Below are 21782 nucleotides of genomic sequence, written 5' to 3' on the forward strand. Positions count from 1 at the left end.
GGTCTCTGAAAGGTACACAATGAGGCGACACTTTGTGTCACACACTGTACGAACCTCGTCTGGTCAGTCTTTATGTCCACGGTTTGAGGATTAATTTGAATTTAACGAAGAAATAATGAATACATAGATGGCATGCACAGTTACTGAGTGTAAGTTTGACCGGATAAATTGTGTTGTGCCGCCTCCTCTGGACACGTGGCTCGTTGGTCTAGGGGTATGATTCTCGCTTCGGGTGCGAGAGGTCCCGGGTTCAAATCCCGGACGAGCCCTCCTTTTCCTGAGCCGGCGCTGAGGGTGACATGAAGCTAGTCTGAGCTGCCTGCTAACGTTTTCCGTGTCATAAGGACAGGCAGAACACATTTCTGTTCACCTAGTTCACTGTGAAATTAGCTATGGCGGACAGGAGTACCGGATGTTATCACCCAGGACAGAAACAGTATACACTCCGATTTAAGCTCTTCAGTCCGCCTCCTGTCACAGCGGCTCGTTGGTCTAGGGGTATGATTCTCGCTTTGGGTGCGAGAGGTCCCGGGTTCAAATCCCGGACGAGCCCACTTTTTCTTCCTCAGAATCCTCCTTCAAATTTACATCAACAATTTAAAACTTTGTTTTGTTTTTTTTTCCGCTGAACCACGGAGAACCTGTTTGTTGCCCCTCCTCCCCGGTCTCTGAGTGAACAAAGGCCGCCCCACCCCGCTGCCTGCCCAGCTGTTCATCTGTGGAGGATTCAGACAGACAGGCAGACAGACAGGCAGGCAGTCAGACAGGCAGACAGGCGGGCAGGCAGACAGTCAGGCAGTCAGTCAGTCAGACAGACAGGCAGGCAGTCAGTCAGGCAGACAGGTTCCTGCTCCGCCCCACAGACACAGAGGACCGAGCGGACTGACAGACCTCCTTTCACTGCAGAGAGGCTGAGCAGCTCCGGCTGAAGGGACATCATCAGAGAGAGCTTCAGCAAAGTGTGAGTAAACTAAGACTTGTATGGAGGATGCTGGTGTGTTGTGTTATATTTTTATTTTATTTGAAGTTATCCAATCAGACTCAGGAGGAATAAACTCCACATATCAGAGTAACCATTTAATTCAAGAGTAATCACATTTTCTCGTTGTTGAAATTCTTATTTATTAATCAGTTCATATTTACAAAGCAAAACTTGTATTAATAATTTGATCTAACATTTTATAACAATTTCATGCCAGCTGGGAAACAGGAACGAACAAAAGGATCTCTTTCCACACAGCTGTCATCAGTACACGCTCCTAAATTTCAGAAGTTTCCTGCTAAACGTCTCCTTGGAGTAATTTTGACTCTGACTATCAGCTTCTCCGACCAGTTCAGCGGGACTATGGTTCTGTGTGAGGACACAGAGTGCAGCGTCTGCCTGTTGCCCTACTCGAGGATGGACAGGATCCCCCGGGTGCTGCACTGCAGACACACCTTTTGTGACCCCTGCCTGGAGACCATGTCGCAGGTCAGGAGTGGGCTGCTGATGGTGGGCTGCCCTTTGTGTCGCCGGGTGACCTGCGTCGGCCGCGGCCTCAGCCTGCAGGAAGCTCTGTGGGTCAACAGCAGGCTGTGGGAACAGATACCAGAGGACGATGATGCAGCCGGAGAGGAGCAGGAGGAGGACAAGCTGAAACAGGAAACTGAGGGGGAGACGTTAGAGGCCAAACAACCTGCTGTACAACCCGAATGGTGAGTACGAAGGTGTAAACACACTAAAATAACAAAGAGCGGCTTTGATAAATTGTTGAATGTTGAATGTAGTTTCTTTAGATTTTCTGTCAGAAACATACGTCTGACATTTGACCTCTCTGTTGCCAATCATTTTCTTTGAAACAACATGACGATGTGACAGGTGTTTTGAATTTGAAGAATGTTAACCGGCTGTACAGAGCCATAACACACTGACGTTACGCAGCACAACTTCTCATTAGCACCTCAGTTCAGTAGAGCCACGCTATGTGGCAGCAGGCTGACGTTCATACGTTTCACTTTTCAGTGTTTCTTTGAGGCCCCGCAGAACCAAGCTCAAATTGCGTGCCTTCTTTCGAAGGTTTAGTTTGACGAAGCAAAATCAAGAGAGGATTGTTTCAGGCAGCAATGTGTAAGTCCCCCTTTTCTGCTCAATTGTTGTGATTCTGGAGAATTTCTGTGGTGGGCTAATTATATTCTGTTTTTGTTTGCTCATTTTGTGAAGGGAAATGAAATCTTGGCGAAGACTCTCTCACGAAGAAACACTTTAAAAACGGACCAAGGCAGTGTTAGCAGATAAAACTGCTCCTTGAAGACTCCAACTCATCTGTGGAAGGAAAGTAAAGGCCGTTAGGACCAAGAATCCATTTGTGTTCCTGTCAAGACAATGTTTTGTCCGCAGCTAAAGGTGCCCTGTCTCCCCATTATTTATTCTGGCTTAATTCTCCCAGCTGGTGCTGTGGGATTTGGTTCAGCTGTCCCAGTGGGGCCAACACCCCGAGACCCCTCATGACAGATGGTCTCCTGAGGACGTTCTCTTTTATATAGCCACTGCTGAACGCTTTCTTTTATTTATGATAGTTGGCAGAATATTGAATAAAACACTTTTTTAAAAAAAGAATTCTTTATCTGTGTTTTTATTTACTAAATGACACTGATACTGACGCTGTTGTGCTACCACTTAAAAGACTCATGAGCTCAACACAAAGACAAAATACTTTTCCACTTCCTTCTGTGAAATATTTACGACACATTACAAATTTATGTGACTAAAAATACGTGAAGCCACCAGGAGATCTGTGAAGCTCCTGAATCTCCTGGCATAATGTGACTGTTGTGACTGTGTGTGAGATACACAACAAAATATATCACAAAAGATTCACTCAACCATGAAAGTGGATTATAAACTCCATTCAGAGAGTATCTGGCAAATATTCCATGTTAGAAAATATTAGAAATCTGGATAATCACTTTAATGGAAATGGTCTTTAGTCTTACTACACAGTCATAAAGAGGTCATTGTTATTAAGTCTGTTGGGAGACACAATGGTAGGAGGGAGGAAACAGTTAGCTACCATACTGGTTTGGTGCATGACGAGTTTTAACAGGCTGCACTAACTGTTCCTCTATGTAATGTCTTTCTGCTGCCATATATATCTCATGTTTCAGTATTATCACAGTGACTGATTTGAGCTCCACTAAAATGCCAAACAGGGAGTTACAGCCAACTTCTAAATGGTCTGGCATCAGCAACGTTTGGCTGTAACAGCTGCAGTCTGGACTGCAGCAGGAAGTCGGCAGCCAGGCAGACGGCAAACAAACAAACAGAGTTGTGAAAATGGCATGATACCAGTTTCAGTTTCGCAATTTAGTGACTGGCTCCTATTGTGGTTCTCGTAGTGTGGATCAATGGGATTAAGTTGGAACTGAACAGAGACCAACTCTAAGAGCAGATCAAGGAGGTGCCCAGATCACTGACTCAGCTTAAATTATCAACAAACAACAGCAGAAAAGCACTGCATTACTCATAGGGTACCCAAAATTAATACAAAAGGATTAGATGCTTTAAAAGTCCTGTAAGTGTCACCTGTTTTTCATTTTAACTCTTTATTGTGTAAAATTACATAATTACAGTTGATCAGTGTACTGGATAGTCAAGGATTTTAATGTTTTGCTCTGAAACTGGTTAGAAGTATCAAATAGCATCAAATAGGAATACTCTTCAGCATAGTAAGTAACTAAGTATTAAAAATTGTCATAAACTATTGTAAGTTGAGTAAATGTACATTTCAGTACTGCAGGGCTCTCTGGTCAGTCTGATTAATGAGGTTGTTACACAAAGTCTTCGTGACAAAACAATGGCTCAAGATGGTTTCCTCACTGTTGCCCCTTCCAGCTAATAGTACATTCCTGTCTGAATATGTGTACAGCTGCAGATGAGCTTAGTACTACAAATGGAATTTAACAATAATACTGAATGCACTCATGTTTTGCTATAACAGGTTACAGAAGAACTGGTGGGCAAGTGTATTTAGCTTTAGACAGTCAGGCTAGCTGTCACTTTATGCTAATTTAGTTAGCATGGCAAACATTTGAATTGCTTGACTTCAATTCACTCTGGGCAGAGAGATTGTATTATATATTATTATTATTAAAGGTATTACTTACAAACAGAGGACAGTGCAGAAGACAGGTTAAAGAAGGTTAAAGAAGAGAAGGCATTCTGCATGACTTTGGTAATAAGACATCTTTATTAATAGTTTGGAGAGACATGCTAGATCTCTGTACAGTGTGAATGGAGAGTCAGCTCTGGATTGATGGGGTCTCCTGAGAGCTGGGACAGAACATACACACCCTCAGGGAATGGCCATGGCCCCCATCCTCAAATGCAGACCCCCCCATCCCCACCCCACCCTCCGCAACACAACACAAACACTTGGGTTGCATCACTTGGTCCATTTTCAAGGGAATGTTAAAATGGGCCTTTGGGGAAACAACAGTGGGCTCCATGTTCATACTTACAAATAAGGTACAAATCAATGTGCTACCGAGCCACCAACCAATCATTTTGTCCGCATTTAAAAATAAATACCCACTTTTCTTTAAAGTGCTCTCCTGACGAGGCTGTGTGATCAGTAATAAGAGCAGTACATTCCAGTAAAATAATTAGGCAGCAACACAGAGGCTTTAAACATCATTAGATGTTTTTTTTTTCCAAGGTACAGGGGATTTAAAACTTGAAATGCAACCGTTCATTCCCAACACAATCAAACAGTGTGTTCCAGTCAAGGTCTCCTGTGATATTTGAATGAAACCGTCTTTTATTATTGTCATAATTGTTCTTATTATTAATATTTGGCTCATTATGTGGGTTAGAAAGGTTCAATAGGTTGAACAAGAGTGCTCCCCTTTTTTGGACAAGTGTGAACAATTCATGAACATCTTCCTCTACTCTAAGACACAGTACCCCATTTCTGAGGATGAAGACTATTTTTTTAATCACATTTCTAAGACTTAACATTGTCACTCTAATTCTAAAACATGTTCCTAAAAAGTGCAGTAAGATTTCACTTCCAAGACGAGTCAAATCAAAGTAGTGTTCTCAACACTGGCTGACTTTACCACCTGTACATTATGATTTCAGGTTCTAGTAAGAAAAAAACAAAACAAAACAAAAAACCCCAAAACATGAAAGAAAAAATATAAACAACATTGCATAAGGACAACATCAGTTAAGTCAGTTTAAACACAAGCAGCAAAGAAAACCTCATCTCAGTGGGAACATGTTGTGTGACAGTTTCTATGACAATCAGACAGGTCTTAAATTCAGTGACTAGACATTTATAATGAAGCTTTTGAAACTTCATATCAACCTGAAAGGTCTACTTGTGCAAATTAGTCTCTTGACAGGAATGAAACTGGTTTACAATGTTAAAGGTCTGCGCTGAACACAGAGCCTGCATTGAAGTTTACAGATCACCACATCGGGTACTTTTAGTCTGTACGTTCCTCTGTGACACAAGGCAACGGCTGCGATTCTCCACTGCTGACATACGCATTATGTGCAGACTATCATGATCACAACTACTGAGACATCACACTGCTGCTGTAAGTGGGCGAATCTATGACATCTTGCAAATAAATGACGGCCTACGCGGTGTGGTATGTGGTGACAATGACACGACTTGGCAGTGGCCCTGTCTATCTGCATTCTAATGTTGCCTATACAGAAAGCACACATTTACACATTCACACACAATCTCTCTCTCTCTCTCTCTCTCTCTCTCTCTCTCTCACACACACACACACGACGAAAAAGATTTTCTGAAGTCAAGTATAGAAATCCAGGTCAACAGTTTTCATACACAAAAAGACTTGAACTAATCATTATCAGAGTGCATTAAGTCACTGGTGTAATGTTACCATTTACATGTTCAAACTTGTGTACACTGGTAGACAGTACCTATGCTCAAAAACTAGTCATGCATTAGATACTCAAGATGTTGCTTTGTTTACTTTGTCCTGTGACGTACAAAGGCGCACATTTATGGATTGTACTGGGGCTATGGGCTGTGATTGGTCCACTAAACCGCAAGGTAAGATTAGGCAAAAGATTACAAATGGTTTACGAGCTAAGCCTTACGTGTACGCATTAAGTTAAGAATGGTTACAGGGTAAGGTGAGAATTTGGCCTGATTATGGTTTGGGAAGGACCTCCATCTTTGCCTATAACAACAGTAACATCCATAAGAATACGTCTAAAACATCTCCCCTCCTCCAGCTCTCAAATGCAGAGCTTTGTTGTTTGCACCTTTAAAAAGAAACAACCTTTCCAGAGAGATTTCCCTGAATGTACAAAAATACAAAAAAGAAAGTGGGGAAACTTGCTTTTCTACTTAAAAATTGTAAACACATAATAATAATAGTAAGCAACTTGGAATCTTTTTTTTCTTATTTGTCTTCTTTGTAAGTTTTAAGACTGTTTTGGCATTTTCACTAACAAAGTAGGCTACATTACTTCAGAACCAAATTCACATATTGATGTTTCCAACGGATGACCAAGAGTTAGGTGAAAAGGCCAGATTATCAACGTGCAAGGTCAACTGTAGTTTAACCAACAGGAAGCAACATAACAAGCATGTGGTTTCACTTTCTTTTTTTTTTTTCTTTTTTTGCAGGACAGGTGCTGAGCATTAACAGGAACAGCCACTTTCATTGGTCTGGGGCTCCTGCGGTTTGTTCAACTTGATGTTGATCACTGGAGAACATTAAGGAAACTTTTGTATTGATCAGTTACATGCAACTGAATGAATCAATTAATTTATACAAGTATTATCAGATCAGTGGGGAAATGTAGAGAAAACTCACAGACCTATAAGCTTACAGTTAGTGCAATACCGCTTCACGAACACTAGATGTTACTATATCATATGACTCTGTGTATTTCCAGCATTACGACTCAACACCAATCATCAAGCCAGCAGCCAAAATGCTTGCGTCAATGTTAAACTGCTACAAAAACACAAATTCAGGTAAAACAGTGCTGCTAATAAATTTATACAGATATGAATGAAAAAGTCTAACCAGATGACTTCAGTAGTTTGTTATTCTCAACCAATCTCCCCAAAACAGTGTCATGACTGAGTGCTGAAGACGCTTCCATATGCATACACAACAGCAGCAGACTCTCCATTCCACTGTGCCCTCTAAATACCTCGTCTGCACTGACTACTGATTGATCAATTCAGTACTTGTGCGTTTGTTTTCATTTTTTATGCTAACACTTCAGAAGTCATGGAGCTATCACACGAAGGACGGTGTTTAAATGCAACACATGTTTGAGTGGACCTATTTGGATTGATTCCCCTCTGGAATATGGAGGCCTGATATCTGACAGGACCAAACCCGAACGAGCCTCAGCAGCCCTGAAGACTGGAAATCTGTGTGTGTGTGTGTGTGTGTGTGTGTGTGTGTGTGTGTGTGTGTGTGTGTGTGTGTGTGTGTGTGTGTGCGTGTGCGTGCGCGTGTACAGGAGAAGGCTGATGGAAGCTGTTACACTGAACCACAGGCAATTAGGATAGTGATAATTATCTGTGAGCCTCTCAGGATATGGAAATCCATTCAGATCAAGACGCTGGCCAAAATATAAACTGGAGCAGCTTTAAAATGATACCGTATCTTAAAAGACTCTGGTTGACGATGTAACACTAGTGGGACCCGGTTGTATTGTTGTTATTCCTAAAGAGACAGCACAGCAGCAGGTATACACCTGACAGTTATATATGCTTCAGGGCATGTTTGAGCGATTCTATGGAGTGTCAGTTAGGAGAGAAACCACTCGCTTCTCTGTTGCTGCTGCTTTCAACTCTAACCCTACAATATAATGACTTATACTGAAACACAGATATAATGTACACCTGTCAAGGACAACTTGAAGAATTTAACTGAAGGAGAAGAGAATAACAATCACGGCAACAATCCCACAATATCAACTCAAACAAGGCTATTGTTTTACCTGCTACTTCTGCTACTGCTGCTGGGGGTCTCTGCAATGGTGTAGGATCATGGAGCTTGTTGTATTCACCACTTTACATAGCTATTTGAATTCACAGATCTGTTAGTGTCTCCAAATGCTTTTCCATCACAGATCATGAACAGGTAGGAAACATAAAAAAAAGACTGGAGCTATCACATGCAGGCTTGATAATACAGCACTTTGAGGATATATATGACATGCATGTATGTATCCTGCACTGAGCCTCATTTTACCCTTCTGATGAGATCAATACTATTCACAGTGCAATAACAACAGAGGAGCTGCTCCATGAAGTGAGTGTCAACTGCTGAGAAGCTGTCATGACCAGCAACACATCACCAAACCTCAACCTCCTCTACACAGTTCCCTCCCATGCACATTATGCCTCATTTAGATGAAAAAAAAAAGATCAAGATCACAAGTAAAGGTAGCTCAGTGTGAGCTAAATTTAATAACCAAGAAATATGGTTGAGTGTAATAACAGTAAAAACAAAAACAAAACCAACACATAATCTGAATAGCTCTTTTTGTGACTGAGTTCATTATTGAGGCCAAGCTGTAAGAAAGGGCTGGACGACCGCCAGAATGATGAGAGGTCTAAATGAGTCCAAATGTAGGCTTTCCCTCACTTCACCAAGGAGAGCATCTGATTTATGTTTAACTTACATCTGATACATAAATTACACCCTAACCTGATACATGTCGCAATGACAATCAGGACACCCTGCGAGACAGCTCCACACTTATGGAGAAGTGATAGTGCTGTATGCAAATGGTTAAATTCTAGGCAATTTCATAATTCACCCAGTTACCATAGAGATGGCACCCTGCATTGTGTAGTGAGGAGGATATGAAGGACTGGTGCTAATCAGCTGTATCTACAGAACATGGGAATAATACTGATAGACTTCATTTAAGCTGAAAATAAAAATAAAAATCCAAAACATTTCCACCATAGTTTGCCTTAGTCACAAAGGTATCAGACAGCTTTGTGCCATGCTGAAATGAGAGGATGATGTTTCAGGTGGGGGGTGGCTGGGTTTACTGCCACAGAGCCTCCTCCAATCTGTGTATTATGCCACAGGCCTTGTTTACCTGCGATTTCTCTTTAATGGCTTTTGTTTCTGCTGCCAGATCATACCTTCTAAATAGACGTCAAGCAACTTCTGAACATACAGAATGGACAGATTTATATTTGGTTAAGTCATATCAAATCAAATCATGTTTTATTCATAGAGAACCAAACTATATCAAAGGCACTTTACACATCGAACTCTTCATAGAATTATTTAAACAGACCCAGCAAATCCCTACACGAGCAAGAACTTTGCAGCAGTGGCAAAGAAGAACTTCCTTAAATAACCTAAACCAACATGTCTTAAAACAACCGTCAGGTGCCCACGTAAAAACTCTAATGCAAGTCCTTCCTTAAAAAGTCATGAGGAAAATCTGAAGTCCCTGTAAAATCCAGAAACAGAGAGAATGAAGTACTTTGTGTTTTTACTCCCTCCACCACAGTTCAGCATAAGAACATTGCCTGGGGGAGTACATCATTTCATACAAAAAACTAATTTAGAAATATGAAATATATTATTTGATAAGCTCATGAAAGCTGAGGCTTATAAGTGTTTTCGCAGAAGACTGTGACTGTAGGAAGCATGTTGAGACAGACAAGTTGGTAGTAGGGTGATTTTTGTTTTCCAACATCTAAGAGACATTTGGAAAAATTACCAGAGGAGCTACTGTTATCACCAGATAGAAATGTCTACTGTGTTGTCATCTGTTCCATAGAGAGAATACTTTGCTGATTACCTCCTTGTGTTAATAAAACTATTCATCTCTCCACTGTTTTACGATTTTTGTTGATAACATGTAATACTATGCGATATTTCCATATTCTGAAGCACCAAATACTACTTCTGAAAATAATAAAATGGAAATTTTAGTTTTGTGAGGGGGAGGAAAGTGCTGCAACATCTGCCAAGTCACACAAAGGGAGAGCAGAGACCCCAGCAGATATGAGGTGCATGCAGAAGCACTGCAGACTGACTGATGGCTGGATTCAGGCTCGCTGCTTTAAATGAGTGTCTTCTTACCCACCACAGAAAAAACTCTAGGCACATCGGCTGCACTCCTTAGGCAACCGTGCTGAAAAACAGTTAGCAAGGATGTCACACTGACAAAGATAATTGTTTGGAGAGCTGACATCTATTAACTTGGTGTCAAAATGCATTTTAATCATAAAAATTTTCATTTAGAAGCTATTGGTGAATGACACTATCATACCAGGATTAAAATGTTTCCTCTCACCTCAAACTAATGAGACATTATTACTGAAATAGGTTTTTATAGCAGTTTCACTTGAGCTAAATCGGTCAAAGGATACTCCCTTCTTTACTTGTTTCTTGCATACTTTCCATCCCTGGAAGAGCAGCTGCCACACGCCGAAACAGCTGGAAAGAAAGAAACAGAAGGAAGACAGTCGGGATCAGGAACACAAAATATTTATTTTACCTCCTTTATATTGGTGCAGGTGGTTGTCAAAGTCAAATTATTATTGAACCTCCTTCAGATGCAACAACACACAGATTTTAAAAGCAGGTCCATAATAATATAACCAAATAAAAACTCGCCAAGCTGTGACTGTCTAAATAAAACTATTCAGGTCAAGTCTCTGTATTGATCCCCTGACTAGACAAAAATTTACATCCAACAACTGCAACACTTCCATCTACTGAAGAACATGAAGAAATTCCAGCTTTATTAACAAAAAAAAAAAAAGAAAATGAAAATAAAATAAAATAGCTAAAATAAAATTATAATAATACAGTTGCAATTTCTCTATTCATTTTGCACATAAGCTTGAATCTGCTGAAGCAGTATCTCACTGGATAGTGATGACTGCGCCAAATGGTGTGAACACTGCAGCCTCCTGAAATAGGACTGGACTTGCTCCACTCTGACATTTTGTTTTTAGTGTCCAGTCCTGAAATAAGGTGAAGAATAGCCTTCTCTGTCTGAGCTGCTATGGAAAAAGAGGCACTAGCCAGCAACACCATGCACTGACAGACACAGTACAGTTTGCTTTAATCTCATTACATATTAAGCTAACAGATAGCCATTGTTCTTAACAACAAACATCTGTTTAGAGATAAATCACTGCTGAAACAGGTTTCTCTTCTTGTTTGAAACAAACCTCAATGTCTCCTCGCAATTGGTGTTACTGAATGCAAGTTTTTATTTACCTGCAAACTCTTTTTGAGCCAAATATGAAACAGTTATTGAGATTTTACATTCACCAGAATGCAACAACTTGTAAACAATATGTCTTCTTCCCTGGCTGACACCGGTGCTAAGGCATAATATTGTTAATTAGTAATACAATGTGAATATACGACATGAGGAGAAGAAATCCATATTCATAGATTTGGAGTCTGTTTCCAATCTCATCAATCACACAAGGTCCTCCATATGTTTTGGGACGTGTCACAAACGTAAGACAGGTGCTCAACAGGTTTCTCCATGAAATGGGTCTGACCAGCTTTTCTTTCCAATATGCAGGTCTGATTAGGGAGAGGAATGCAGCCAACACACTGAATCCACAGTGAGACAGCAGTGGCTATAAATATGAAGGTCTACAGGTCGCCTTCAAGTTCTTAGATACTATGACTGTTACTGCTATGCAACCAAGTTGATGTAATAGTTACAGGGACACTTGTTGCTCACATTAATATATAGATTTATGCTGCACGGGGGGCACAGAAGATCAAATTGCAACTAAACTTCACAACAACTGAGCCTGTGGCTTCAGTCCTTTATCAGATTCATAGTAGGCACTGAACCTCTCACTCAAACTCACTCACCTGTTTGACGTTGTAACCTGTCTTGGCACTCGTCTCTATGAACATGACACTCAGCTCTTTAGCTCTCTGTTCGCCTTCCTCAATTGTGATTTGCCTGTGAATAGAAAGTAATTAGCATAAAAACATTGCAGATGAATACATTAGAGATAATTATGTATTGTGATAGTGTGAGGTCACAAAAAAAGAGGAGGATTTTCTCATACCAACATTTGACCAAAATAAGTAGGCACTAAACACTACAGCCCAAAACTTGGTTATTCTGGGCTGGTGAGGAGACACCAGACCTCATTAGCCAACGACTGAGAATGATTAATTACATTGCCAGGCGAGAAATTAATAACAGTCAATTTGCAATACATTTGAATTAATCTGCTGCGATTGTTTGGGTGCTGCTGTGAAACAGAGACTACGTTAGTTTTCCATTAACACGAACAGAGATATCAGTACAATCCTGCTGACTCCACAGCCAGAACCACCAGCACGTTTGTTAATATGTCAAGCTTAAAACAACCTGCCACTGCTCTTCTGAGAAAACAATGACGTCAACAGCCCATTTTATTTGTTCCTCTCGAAATACCACTTTGTTACATGTGTTTCTTTTCTCAACTCCTTAAGCCTTGAGAGGTTATAACACCTGTGTGAAAACAGCAATAACAGAGTCAAGAACAAGTTATGCTGCTGCGCAAACCATCAGCCATAATATTCTTATCTATACTAACTCCTCCTTCCTTGTATCACGACTCAAAAGAAAAAGAAATCCAGTCCTCCTGAGGAAGGGAAAGAGGTTTCTGCAGTGAAAAGAAAAACACTGCACTGGAGATGTATTTACATAATAACACCACCTGACAGAGTTGCAACAGTGCCACTGAGGCTATTTCTGGATACATGTGTCTGAGTCCCAACTTAAACAACACCGTCAAACAGGCAGTTGCATAATGGGTGTGCAATGTGTGACCATATTGGTTAGTAATGGAGCTACACCATCACTACTGATTTACAGAATTACAGAACGCTCTAAATATTATCGTTCAGGACAATCATCTTGGTATACCTTGACACTTTTTAATGAATCATTCTGTATAGTGTATCCCTGTATTTGGTTAACTTTCTTATTTTCAAACCTTCATAAGACCATTTTGTTTAGAGTTTATAAGACATTTTCAATGTGTTATTGTTCAAACCGACTCGCAATTGATGTTGATTTCTATACTTCATATTGTGAATTAATACAGTATATCAACAAATATCATCAGCTGAAATCCTCCATTTTTACTCAAGGCTCCTGCAGCAAAGTACAGACATAAAAGAACCAATAGGATAGCAACATTTATCATTGCCTGCATGCTCAGTATTTAATGTTATTGTGACTGTCATCGTGCCACTGTGATAAACTTCAGGTTTCTTGTAAAAATGGAAAAAGGAAGAAAAGGTTATCCTTTTAAGGTTTAGAATGAAGGGTCAAGATAATTGAATTGGGATATAGAGCACTGAAAAGCTATATGGAACTGTAATTTAAAAAGCAGTGAAACATCTATTTCATTTATCCTCCCTGATTTGAACAAAGACCTTTCAGGTCTCACAATAACAGCTGTTTTAGCTCTTGCAAGAAGCAAATGAGAAGGGCATATTAATGCAATAGCTTTTGCTTCTTTATTATGAACCATTCACTGGAGCTTTACCCATTAAGACCAAATTTAATTGACAGGTAAGATAAATTAGTATAAATTACAGCAAATCAATTACTCTATACTTCTCATAATGGAAGCCAACACCCTGTTCTGTAGTTTATACGAGCTCAGCTGGCAAAATATATTCAGGTAAACAATGATAAAACTTTCGGCTCACACACAGCCAGCTTAAAGTGCTCGGTTAACTTTTCACTCTGTATTGATAGAGCTACTTGGCCATGCGCAGTCTTACTGTGTGTATGGAATTTCACTGTTGCCTGAAGGAGCCTCTATTATGGCAGCCATGGAGTTTTATTGGCAGATCCAGTGAGATACAACCTGGAAACTGCCATCACCAGCAGTTATTGTGCTACCCCCACCGTCAGTTAAAAGTACACATTTGCATATCTCAACATCCAGAATTGCTGCATATTTGATGGGAAAAAGAATAGGAAAGTAATTGGAAGTAGTTTGATTGATCAGGACTGTCCAGCTCTGTGTGATTACATTGTAAGTTATCTGCTCCACACTGAGGTTCTATAGTCTCTTATAGTCCCCAGATAGCTAAGGGGAACATACTACTTATTCATGGTCTATAACAATTAACTGTCAGGGTTGTTGTGGGAAACTGGAACCAGTTAACCTAAACATGCGTGTTTGGACTGTCGGAAGAAGCCAAAGAGCATTGAGGGATCCCACACAGTCAAAGGGAGAACATGCACAACTCCACACAGAAACCTTGTTGTTGTAACACAAAGGTGCTAACCACTGTTCCACTACGCCACCCAAGGGAGAATACCATGTTGTTACAACTGCTGTGAGCTGGTGAAGCCCTGGTTTGATTCCTAGGCTTCTCCTTGTTCCATTTTCTGTCTATCTACTACTGTCTGACAACAAAAGCCAAAGTATTTTCAGAAAAATAATATTTAAATGAAATCACAGGAAATACACAGCTAAAGTTTGTGAATAATTATAGTGAGAAAACATATAACATAGATACGCTTACAGGATAAAGGCAAGAAAAAGATTAATTACATGAAAAAAAGGGAAACAGATTACACACAGTGTCAGAATTGAAAAGAAAAATTGTGAAAAGTTTGAATCATTCATGCATTTCGTCAGGACATTTTTTATGTCTTAATTCTTTTCTGCTGCTTTTCCACTGTGTATTTCTTTTCATTTATGCCATGTCATTTCATTATTTCCCTGATCTCTATGCATTCCCCGGTTGCAGTCATGTACACTGATTTCCCAAGTGTCACTAGAGACTAAATCAATGAATAATTTCTCCAAGCAAGCAATAATTTTCTCATTTGAAAATTATTGGTCTGCTCTGATAAAAGGCAGCTGAGTCGCAACATAATGACTAGAACAACATTAGAAAGAAGGAGTTATGCTAATGAGTGAATGCAGTAGGATATTCGATATATAGCAAACAGTAATTTGTCATACCTGTTTTCATGTAATATTGAGGTTGAATAAATATTCAATTAGGTAAAAGTATTAAGGAGGTGTAAGGTCTCAAGATCATCAGTTCTGCCTCATTAATATACAGATTTATTCAGAAGGGTGCCTCAGTAACTCCTTTTATAGAGATCTTGCGTTGAGCTCAATGTTTCTACAGACACTCTGCGTGACAAAAGTAGCGAAGTTTGGAGGCAGGTTCAATGGTAACCACTTACCTCTTATCTGCCAAATCTGTTTTATTGCCAACAAGCATGATGATGACATCACTTCCTCTCTCTGTTCTCACATCGTCAATCCATTTTGATGTCTGCTGGAATGAGTTTACATCTGTTGAGAGAGAAGGATGAAGCGGTGGGGAAATTTAAATTGTATTTGCACAACTGCAGTGACAGTCAATGGGATGATTTATTCTTCTGTCTGTGCTCTAACTGTTAACATTAGCACAATCTTGATTTTTAGAAATGTATGTGATTGTTTTTGAAACAGCTGGTAATTAATTATGTGAATTATGCAGAAATACAATGCAATGCAGGTTTTGCATGAATGGTACAATGATGATTGCAAATGAAGATACAGAAATAAACATCACATTAAAAATGTCTCAAAGTCATGAAAATTAGATAAGAGTTCATGGATACAGTGTACTCTATAATGAACATAAATCACTGTTAAATATGCTGTATATTACCAGCAATCCTGTTGGCTGGGAATTTGAACAGACATATGCCATTTAAAGTTATTTTACTTTATCTCCCAAATGCTCTAGTACTGTGAAGCTATAGAATATGCTAACTTTGTGATTTATTCAGGATAAACAGAAATTTTGAAACAGGGACAATGTAAGGAAGCATTCAATTACCAACCACTAGACCCAAAAGAGGATGAAAATAGTGCTTCGAAGGAAGTTATAAAGCAATGACACTTCAAATCCTCTTTGTTTTCCCTTCAGGGAGGAAGACAAAAGTGGTCTCTCTGATGCACGGAGAGAGGAAATTAAAATCGTACAAACTCAATTTTGTTGTCTACATGTTCCGTCAGTTAGTCTTGCTACTTGAAAGGAGAATTTGAGAGGGTTGGAGGTTAAAGTCACAAATGACTTGTTGCTTAGAGGATCCTATTTGGGAAATGTGAAGATGAAATAAAATCTTTGGTAAATCTCATATTAGAGCTCACATTTTAAGTCAATTCATCTGTCACTTAATTTCACAATTAATGTGAGAAGTTAGCATTGACCATCCATGTGGTCAATAAAATGGAAAAAAAGAAACAAAAGAAAAAGAAGAAAGACAACATGGGGATGAATTCAGCTGACTTTTTGATAGACACTGACTTGTAATGTCGTAGACCACCACAGCTACAGTGGAGTCCCGTATATAACTGGGAATGAGGCTCCTGAAGCGCTCTTGTCCTGCTGTGTCCCAGAGTTGCAACCTCACCTGGGGTTGAGAGAGAGAAAGCTGAGGAGGCTGAGATTATTCAGATTCAGACAGTCAGAGAGCATGAAAAAGCAGGCTCCGCCTAGACACAAAGGCTTATACAACAAAACATATACATGAACAAGCATTATTTGAATTCACTCTTTATGATGACATGCTCAGCAAACATGCAGAGAGATAGATTGTATTCGTCTACCTATCACAAGATTTTCATGCTTCTCATCACTACTGCTGGGTTAAATTTGAATGCATGCAAGATTTAGAATGGTATGCCTTCCTCTCTGAGATATTGCACTGCAGACACAAAAATGATTTGACTCGTTACAGCTGTAAGTGAAGTCCTTACCGTTCGATCTTCCAAGTACATGGTTTTCGATAGAAAATCAATTCCAATTGTGGCCTAGTTATGGAAAGAAAAAAAAATCATAGATCAACATCACCGCAGATTCAAGCCAAATTATATACAAAGAAAAAAGTCATATTGTATTGACAGATATTGGAATGGCAATTATACTGGGACCTGAAATGTTTTCTATTTCATTTTAATAATAAAAATAAAAAATAGAAATGCTGTTATTGTTTGCAGGCATCTCTGTGGCATCACTATTTCATTTTTAACGATATGTTGCGACACATTTGAACTCGATGGAGAAGCTCTTGCAGTTTGGATATTGCACTTGGCCATATTGTGGTTTCAATAACTACAGCAAGCAAATAAAAGTATTTACTGGAGAAGAGAACTGTGAAGGTTAAAGATACTAATGGTAAAGGCAAGGATGGATCACTGTAGGATCCATATACTTCACTGCAGTAATGATCACATCACTCTTATGTGCAAGGTAATAAATCTCATGTAATAAAAAGACACTACTGTGAAGCTTCGTGTAGATTGTTGACTCAACTTTGTAACCTGCTCCATTTTAAAGACTGACTGCAAATCTCTGGAGCAGAGTTCGTTAGCTGTGACCATGCTTCAATTATCAATATTCATTGTGTCATTAGCTAATCAATGTATTTTCATGTTTTTACACTGAAATGTTCTTAAATCACCTGTCAAGGCAGATGGCACTATGGTCCCTCGCAAAGGGAGGTTTACTTTCTGCAGCCAAGCCTACAGCTTTGGGCTTCGGTGCCTGCCATGATATCATCAGGTGCTGTGGCTCAGACAAATCCAAACCTAGAAATTGTAGTTAAACTAAGCTCTTTGTTTGTTTGTTTTATTGGATTTTCATGTCAGAAGTGTTCACCTTTGGACATCTGACAATAAACTTTCAGATTTCATAATCTAACACATTTTTTGAAATAATAATGAAGTTCTTATGAAATTCAATATTAGCAATAACAATTTCAACAATCATTTAACCTAATAGCCTATTAGACAGTATGCACCTTTTTTTCACGCAGAAAATATAAAATTTTCATTGCTAGCTTTGGCAGATGTGGCTTGTGACCCTTTCAAATGCTGCATCCAGATGCTTCTATGTGTTTAGTTTGTGTGTGTCTAAGAGGGCAAGTGTGTAAAGGGCTTTACAGCAGCTGGTTTAAGACAGATCTTGGATTGTGGGACAGCCCCCAGCTGTATGGTTACAGTGTATGTGACCTTGGTCTGGAACTCCAGCAGTGGCCAGCTGACAGGGAGTTACCTGTCTGCAGACTGGAGGATGCAGCTTCCTCCAGCAGTTGTTCTAAGGCGTTTCAGTGTATTTTGTACCACAATATATTTTATACATTTGTACTACGATTAACAGTGTTTGGCACGTTACTTTAAAAAAGTAAAAGCAACTAGGGGAAAGTAAATATTTTGTTACAATTTTTTATAAATAAATAAACAAGTTTCCATTTAATGGAACTTTAAATTCAACTGTTTATTAAAAAAAATCTAATAAAAACTGAATATTTTTCTTTTAAATGAACAAAGCAGACACCTAATAGAGTGAATTTTTAAGAAAAAAAATTGTAATGTCTATACTTCCTGTTTGTAAATGCTACCTTTAAATTGTCTTAACTCACCATTACAGCTTATATCCTGTTCATTTGTGTGTGTGTGTGTGTGTGTGTGGATGCATGAGTACTTCTGTAGCAATCATCATCCTGCCTGCAAAAAACAAAAAACTTTGCAGCTTCTCTTCTGCTGAGATAGCCAGTGGTGAAAACACTTTATTGAGCTCAATTATAAAACGTGCCCCATGTAACTGACAGTAAGGGCATTGTAACGATGGAAACAGTAATCAGATTACCTTTTAGTGAAAAAAGTAAGGCTGTTTATTTTAGGAGTCCACCCTGCAGTCCAGCAGGGTGCCCACTGCCCACTTTGACAGAGCTGGGCATCAGCAGCTTGATCACGAACTTGTTTCCTTGGCGATGCCAGCTATCACAGTGAACTAACTCAGAGAGTCTGGCAGGAAGACAGGACGTCATTTAAACTCTCACACTCAATCAGATCGAGCACTGTTGCTGAAAATGAACATGCTCTAAGAAGTTTAATAATAAAGCTCTAGAAACTGATTTTGAAAAAATGATTTATTGTTTTAGCCGCAGACATTTTATATGGACTGATTTGCAGTTATATTATTGACATAACAGCTGTAACCATACTAAAAGCTGTGATGTGGTAAAAGCATTTTTGGTACGTTGGAAGAGTTTTAAATATAGAGCCCCACACAGACAAATATACAGTCCCAGATTAGATCACCAGAAATGATTAATATTTCCTTTAAAATTTTAACTAGCATATAAAGCTAGAAGAGACACCGTGGTTCCTGTGTCCATTTTGCTTTTAACAGATCTGAAGTATTTCAGTGATGTCACTTTTAAACTTAAATGTCTACGACCTATGAAATCATTGTGATATAAGCAGATTTTGACAAAAGTGTATGAATGTTAGATCACAAATCATTCTCGTGCTAATATATGCACAATCCCAGCATGCCAGACAACATGTGGGTTGTTGGAAATATTTTCAAGCATTTCCCATTGTGGCATTTGTGATTTTATGTAAGCAGATAATCTAAACATTTCTTCCATCACCCCTGCTCCCATCAGGACTTTCAAGGTCCTCCATCTGGCAGGGATGCTGGTAAACCAACAGACCTTGAAGCACAGTGAGCATACTGGCATTTGCTCATAGTGCCGTATTTAACAGCAGTTTGTGAGAACCCCATATATGATTCATTTGAAGTCTACTGCCAACACAAAAGGAAATAGATATTATTTATATATATTCCTGCCTCATCTCTCAAACAGCAGGCAGTTACAGCATGCTGAATTCATACGCACACTAATGGTTATTGCCTGTGCACTCATAATTCACTCTATTTAATTTAGTTTAACTCTAAACCAGCATTAATGTATACATTAATTAATAACTACTGTATTACTATGATTGAAGATTAAGATTAAGCCAATCTTCCAATCATGATAAGTGTGACTTGTTCGAAGGAGTGAAAGTGGTAACAGGAGATTCAAGCTGCAACTGAGGATAATTTTTTTTTAATGACTATAGGTTAAGAGTTAAAATCATGTAATGTCTAAACTATTGGCCATGATTTCTTAAAATGCAAGGCAATATTTTCAGTTATCTTGTTTGGATAAAACCATGTATATATTAAATTAATGATCACATTATAGAAAGAGAAATAACCTCATTTTTGAAAAGCTGCATGAACAATGAGTGGTCATTTGTGCTCAAGAAATGACATACAGTTAATTAACTATCAGCATAGTTACTGATTAACAGTGAAGTGTTAGAAATGTTGGAAAATCCAGCTGAAATGGACCAAGTGGACCAAAGCAGTTGAGCAAAATCTGGCAGTATAATGAATTATCTTCACTCTGTAGTTCTCGCAACTTGTATTATATACAACTCATGTATACTGAAAATTAAATTCACCAGTTGTGACAGTAAAAATCTGAGTATTCGGGCAGAGCACACAGATGGTCTGACTGACAGCTCCACCACAGCTGACAAAAGCAGTCTGCCTCTGGAGGTCCCTGAGTCCTTTAGCATGTGCTGCCAGGCAGTAAGGAAGCCTGCTCGTGTCTCTCTCGGCTGGGTGGCTGCTTGATGGGACTGCTGCTTTAGAGGCAGCAAATCTGGCTCACTTCCCTCACATCCTCCTGCTGACTAAAGCCTCTGCCATGCTTTGTTTCATCTTTTTCATGGTCCTGGTTGTCTAAATAGACTCCTGTTCTTCTCTTTAAGGATTGAATTGGTTCAACTAAAATCTAAAAGCTGGACTTAAATGAAAACAAACATGTGGCGATCTGAAGCCTGATTTAATTCTCAAGAATTTTATCATCAAGACCTGCCTGCTTTAAATCCCCTTCTGGGGAAACCCAGTCTATCCTGTGAACAACAGCATCAAGTCAAATTGAGCAAATGCATGCAGCATTTTAATTAACACTCAAGCATCTTGACAGTTGAGCTAGAAAAAAAAAGACAGCCCTACCTGTCAGTGGGTCAGGAAGAAAAAGAACCAGGAAAGAAGGGGGGCATGCAACCATACACTCAACACACATGTGCACTCATACACCCGCGCACACACAGGGGTGCTCTCTGGCTACAAAGCAGTGGTCATGGCACAGTCATTATCCCGTTAACTGGCAGAAAAAAAAAGACAAAATTGGGTGAAACCATGTGGTGAGGTCTGGTTCAATGTCACATTCAAATGGCTTAGTCTTACACATAACCATCTGATTTTCATAAACCTCACTGGCTGCTTTTATCATTTGATGCACAGTTCATTATAATACTGTGGGCAGAGACATTAAACAGTATCTGGGGACATTATCAAACAAGCAGATGCTATCTGTCTTGTATCGCTGATGCCTCCCCACTTAAAGTGTGACGACATGGCTGAAAAAGTGGGGGTGAGGAGAGCTGTGAGTGTCCTCAGGCCTCCTCACTATGGGGCTTGTGCAAACGGCCATTTGTCTGGAAAACCATGTTCCCCTATTCCCCTGAGAATGAATGCACTCAGTGCTGACTTTGACAGATGTTGGATTTCAAAGCAGTTAATTTATCCAGCTGCATTCAGGTTGAGAGTTATAGCTTTGGCCTTGGAGCGAGACTGACTGCAGGCAACAACAGACGCCCACATTCACTCCATGTAATGGTACTTAGGAGTGTTCCACTCTCTGAAAATGATGCAGGAAATGATCATGTCACATTTATTATCCATGCATTACAGGCATTATTTATAAATATATTAATCTCATTACAGCCATGACATATTACATATCAATGGATTGAAACACTGCAGATGCAATCTAACTGTGTGCCCCCAATGGCCTAAATTTTTTATAGTTTGGCATGAAAATATTCTAAATGAGTTATTCG

At 39.4% G+C, this 21782-nt stretch overlaps 2 protein-coding genes and 2 non-coding genes across 9 annotated transcripts in view; 3 read left to right on the top strand and 1 right to left on the bottom strand.

Moving 5' to 3' along the window:
- The first annotated feature begins 197 nt into the window (after positions 1–197).
- Positions 198–269, top strand: trnap-cgg (transfer RNA proline (anticodon CGG)). Its single transcript has one exon. It is a non-coding gene; the product is annotated as a tRNA-Pro (tRNA).
- Positions 270–481: 212 nt separating this feature from the next.
- Positions 482–553, top strand: trnap-ugg (transfer RNA proline (anticodon UGG)). Its single transcript has one exon. It is a non-coding gene; the product is annotated as a tRNA-Pro (tRNA).
- Positions 554–818: 265 nt separating this feature from the next.
- LOC115041829 (tripartite motif-containing protein 3) lies at positions 819–2606 on the top strand. Of its 5 annotated transcripts, none has more exons than XM_029499655.1 (4): positions 819–961; positions 1200–1695; positions 2003–2107; positions 2201–2604. In XM_029499655.1, the coding sequence occupies exons 2-4, from the start codon at positions 1346–1348 to the stop codon at positions 2244–2246; spliced, it is 501 nt and encodes a 166-aa protein (XP_029355515.1). In that variant the 5' UTR covers positions 819–961; positions 1200–1345; the 3' UTR covers positions 2247–2604. The 5 variants fall into 5 exon arrangements, with proteins under 5 accessions (XP_029355515.1, XP_029355518.1, XP_029355517.1 ...); XM_029499658.1 differs by having other exon boundaries at positions 868–961; positions 1334–1695; XM_029499657.1 differs by having other exon boundaries at positions 897–961; positions 1321–1695.
- Positions 2607–6566: 3960 nt separating this feature from the next.
- The window catches only part of rab6ba (RAB6B, member RAS oncogene family a), a 37323-nt gene continuing 22107 nt past the window's right edge, over positions 6567–21782 (bottom strand). Inside the window, exons 3-8 of one of the 2 annotated variants that reach the window (XM_029499659.1) lie at positions 16791–16844; positions 16339–16444; positions 15224–15335; positions 11875–11968; positions 10398–10464; positions 6567–6733 (exon numbers count right to left, since the gene is read on the bottom strand). In XM_029499659.1, coding sequence (XP_029355519.1) covers positions 6669–6733; positions 10398–10464; positions 11875–11968; positions 15224–15335; positions 16339–16444; positions 16791–16844 — 498 coding nt within the window. In that variant the 3' untranslated portion in view covers positions 6567–6668. The remainder of the gene's footprint in view (positions 6734–10397; positions 10465–11874; positions 11969–15223; positions 15336–16338; positions 16445–16790; positions 16845–21782) is intronic. The other variant, XM_029499660.1, reaches the window with a different exon arrangement.

Source organism: Echeneis naucrates, chromosome 4, assembly GCF_900963305.1.
Source record: "Echeneis naucrates chromosome 4, fEcheNa1.1, whole genome shotgun sequence".
Lineage (NCBI taxonomy): Eukaryota > Metazoa > Chordata > Actinopteri > Carangiformes > Echeneidae > Echeneis > Echeneis naucrates.

Excerpts from the sequence above, each read along its gene's own strand:
- LOC115041829 (XM_029499653.1), top strand. The coding sequence starts at position 1,193 with ATGCCAGCTGGGAAACAGGAACGAACAAAAGGATCTCTTTCCACACAG. Across the intron at positions 1,696-2,002 it reads CCTGCTGTACAACCCGAATG|TGTTTCTTTGAGGCCCCGCA; the intron begins GTGAGTACGAAG and ends TTCACTTTTCAG. Across the intron at positions 2,108-2,200 it reads ATTGTTTCAGGCAGCAATGT|GGAAATGAAATCTTGGCGAA; the intron begins GTAAGTCCCCCT and ends CATTTTGTGAAG.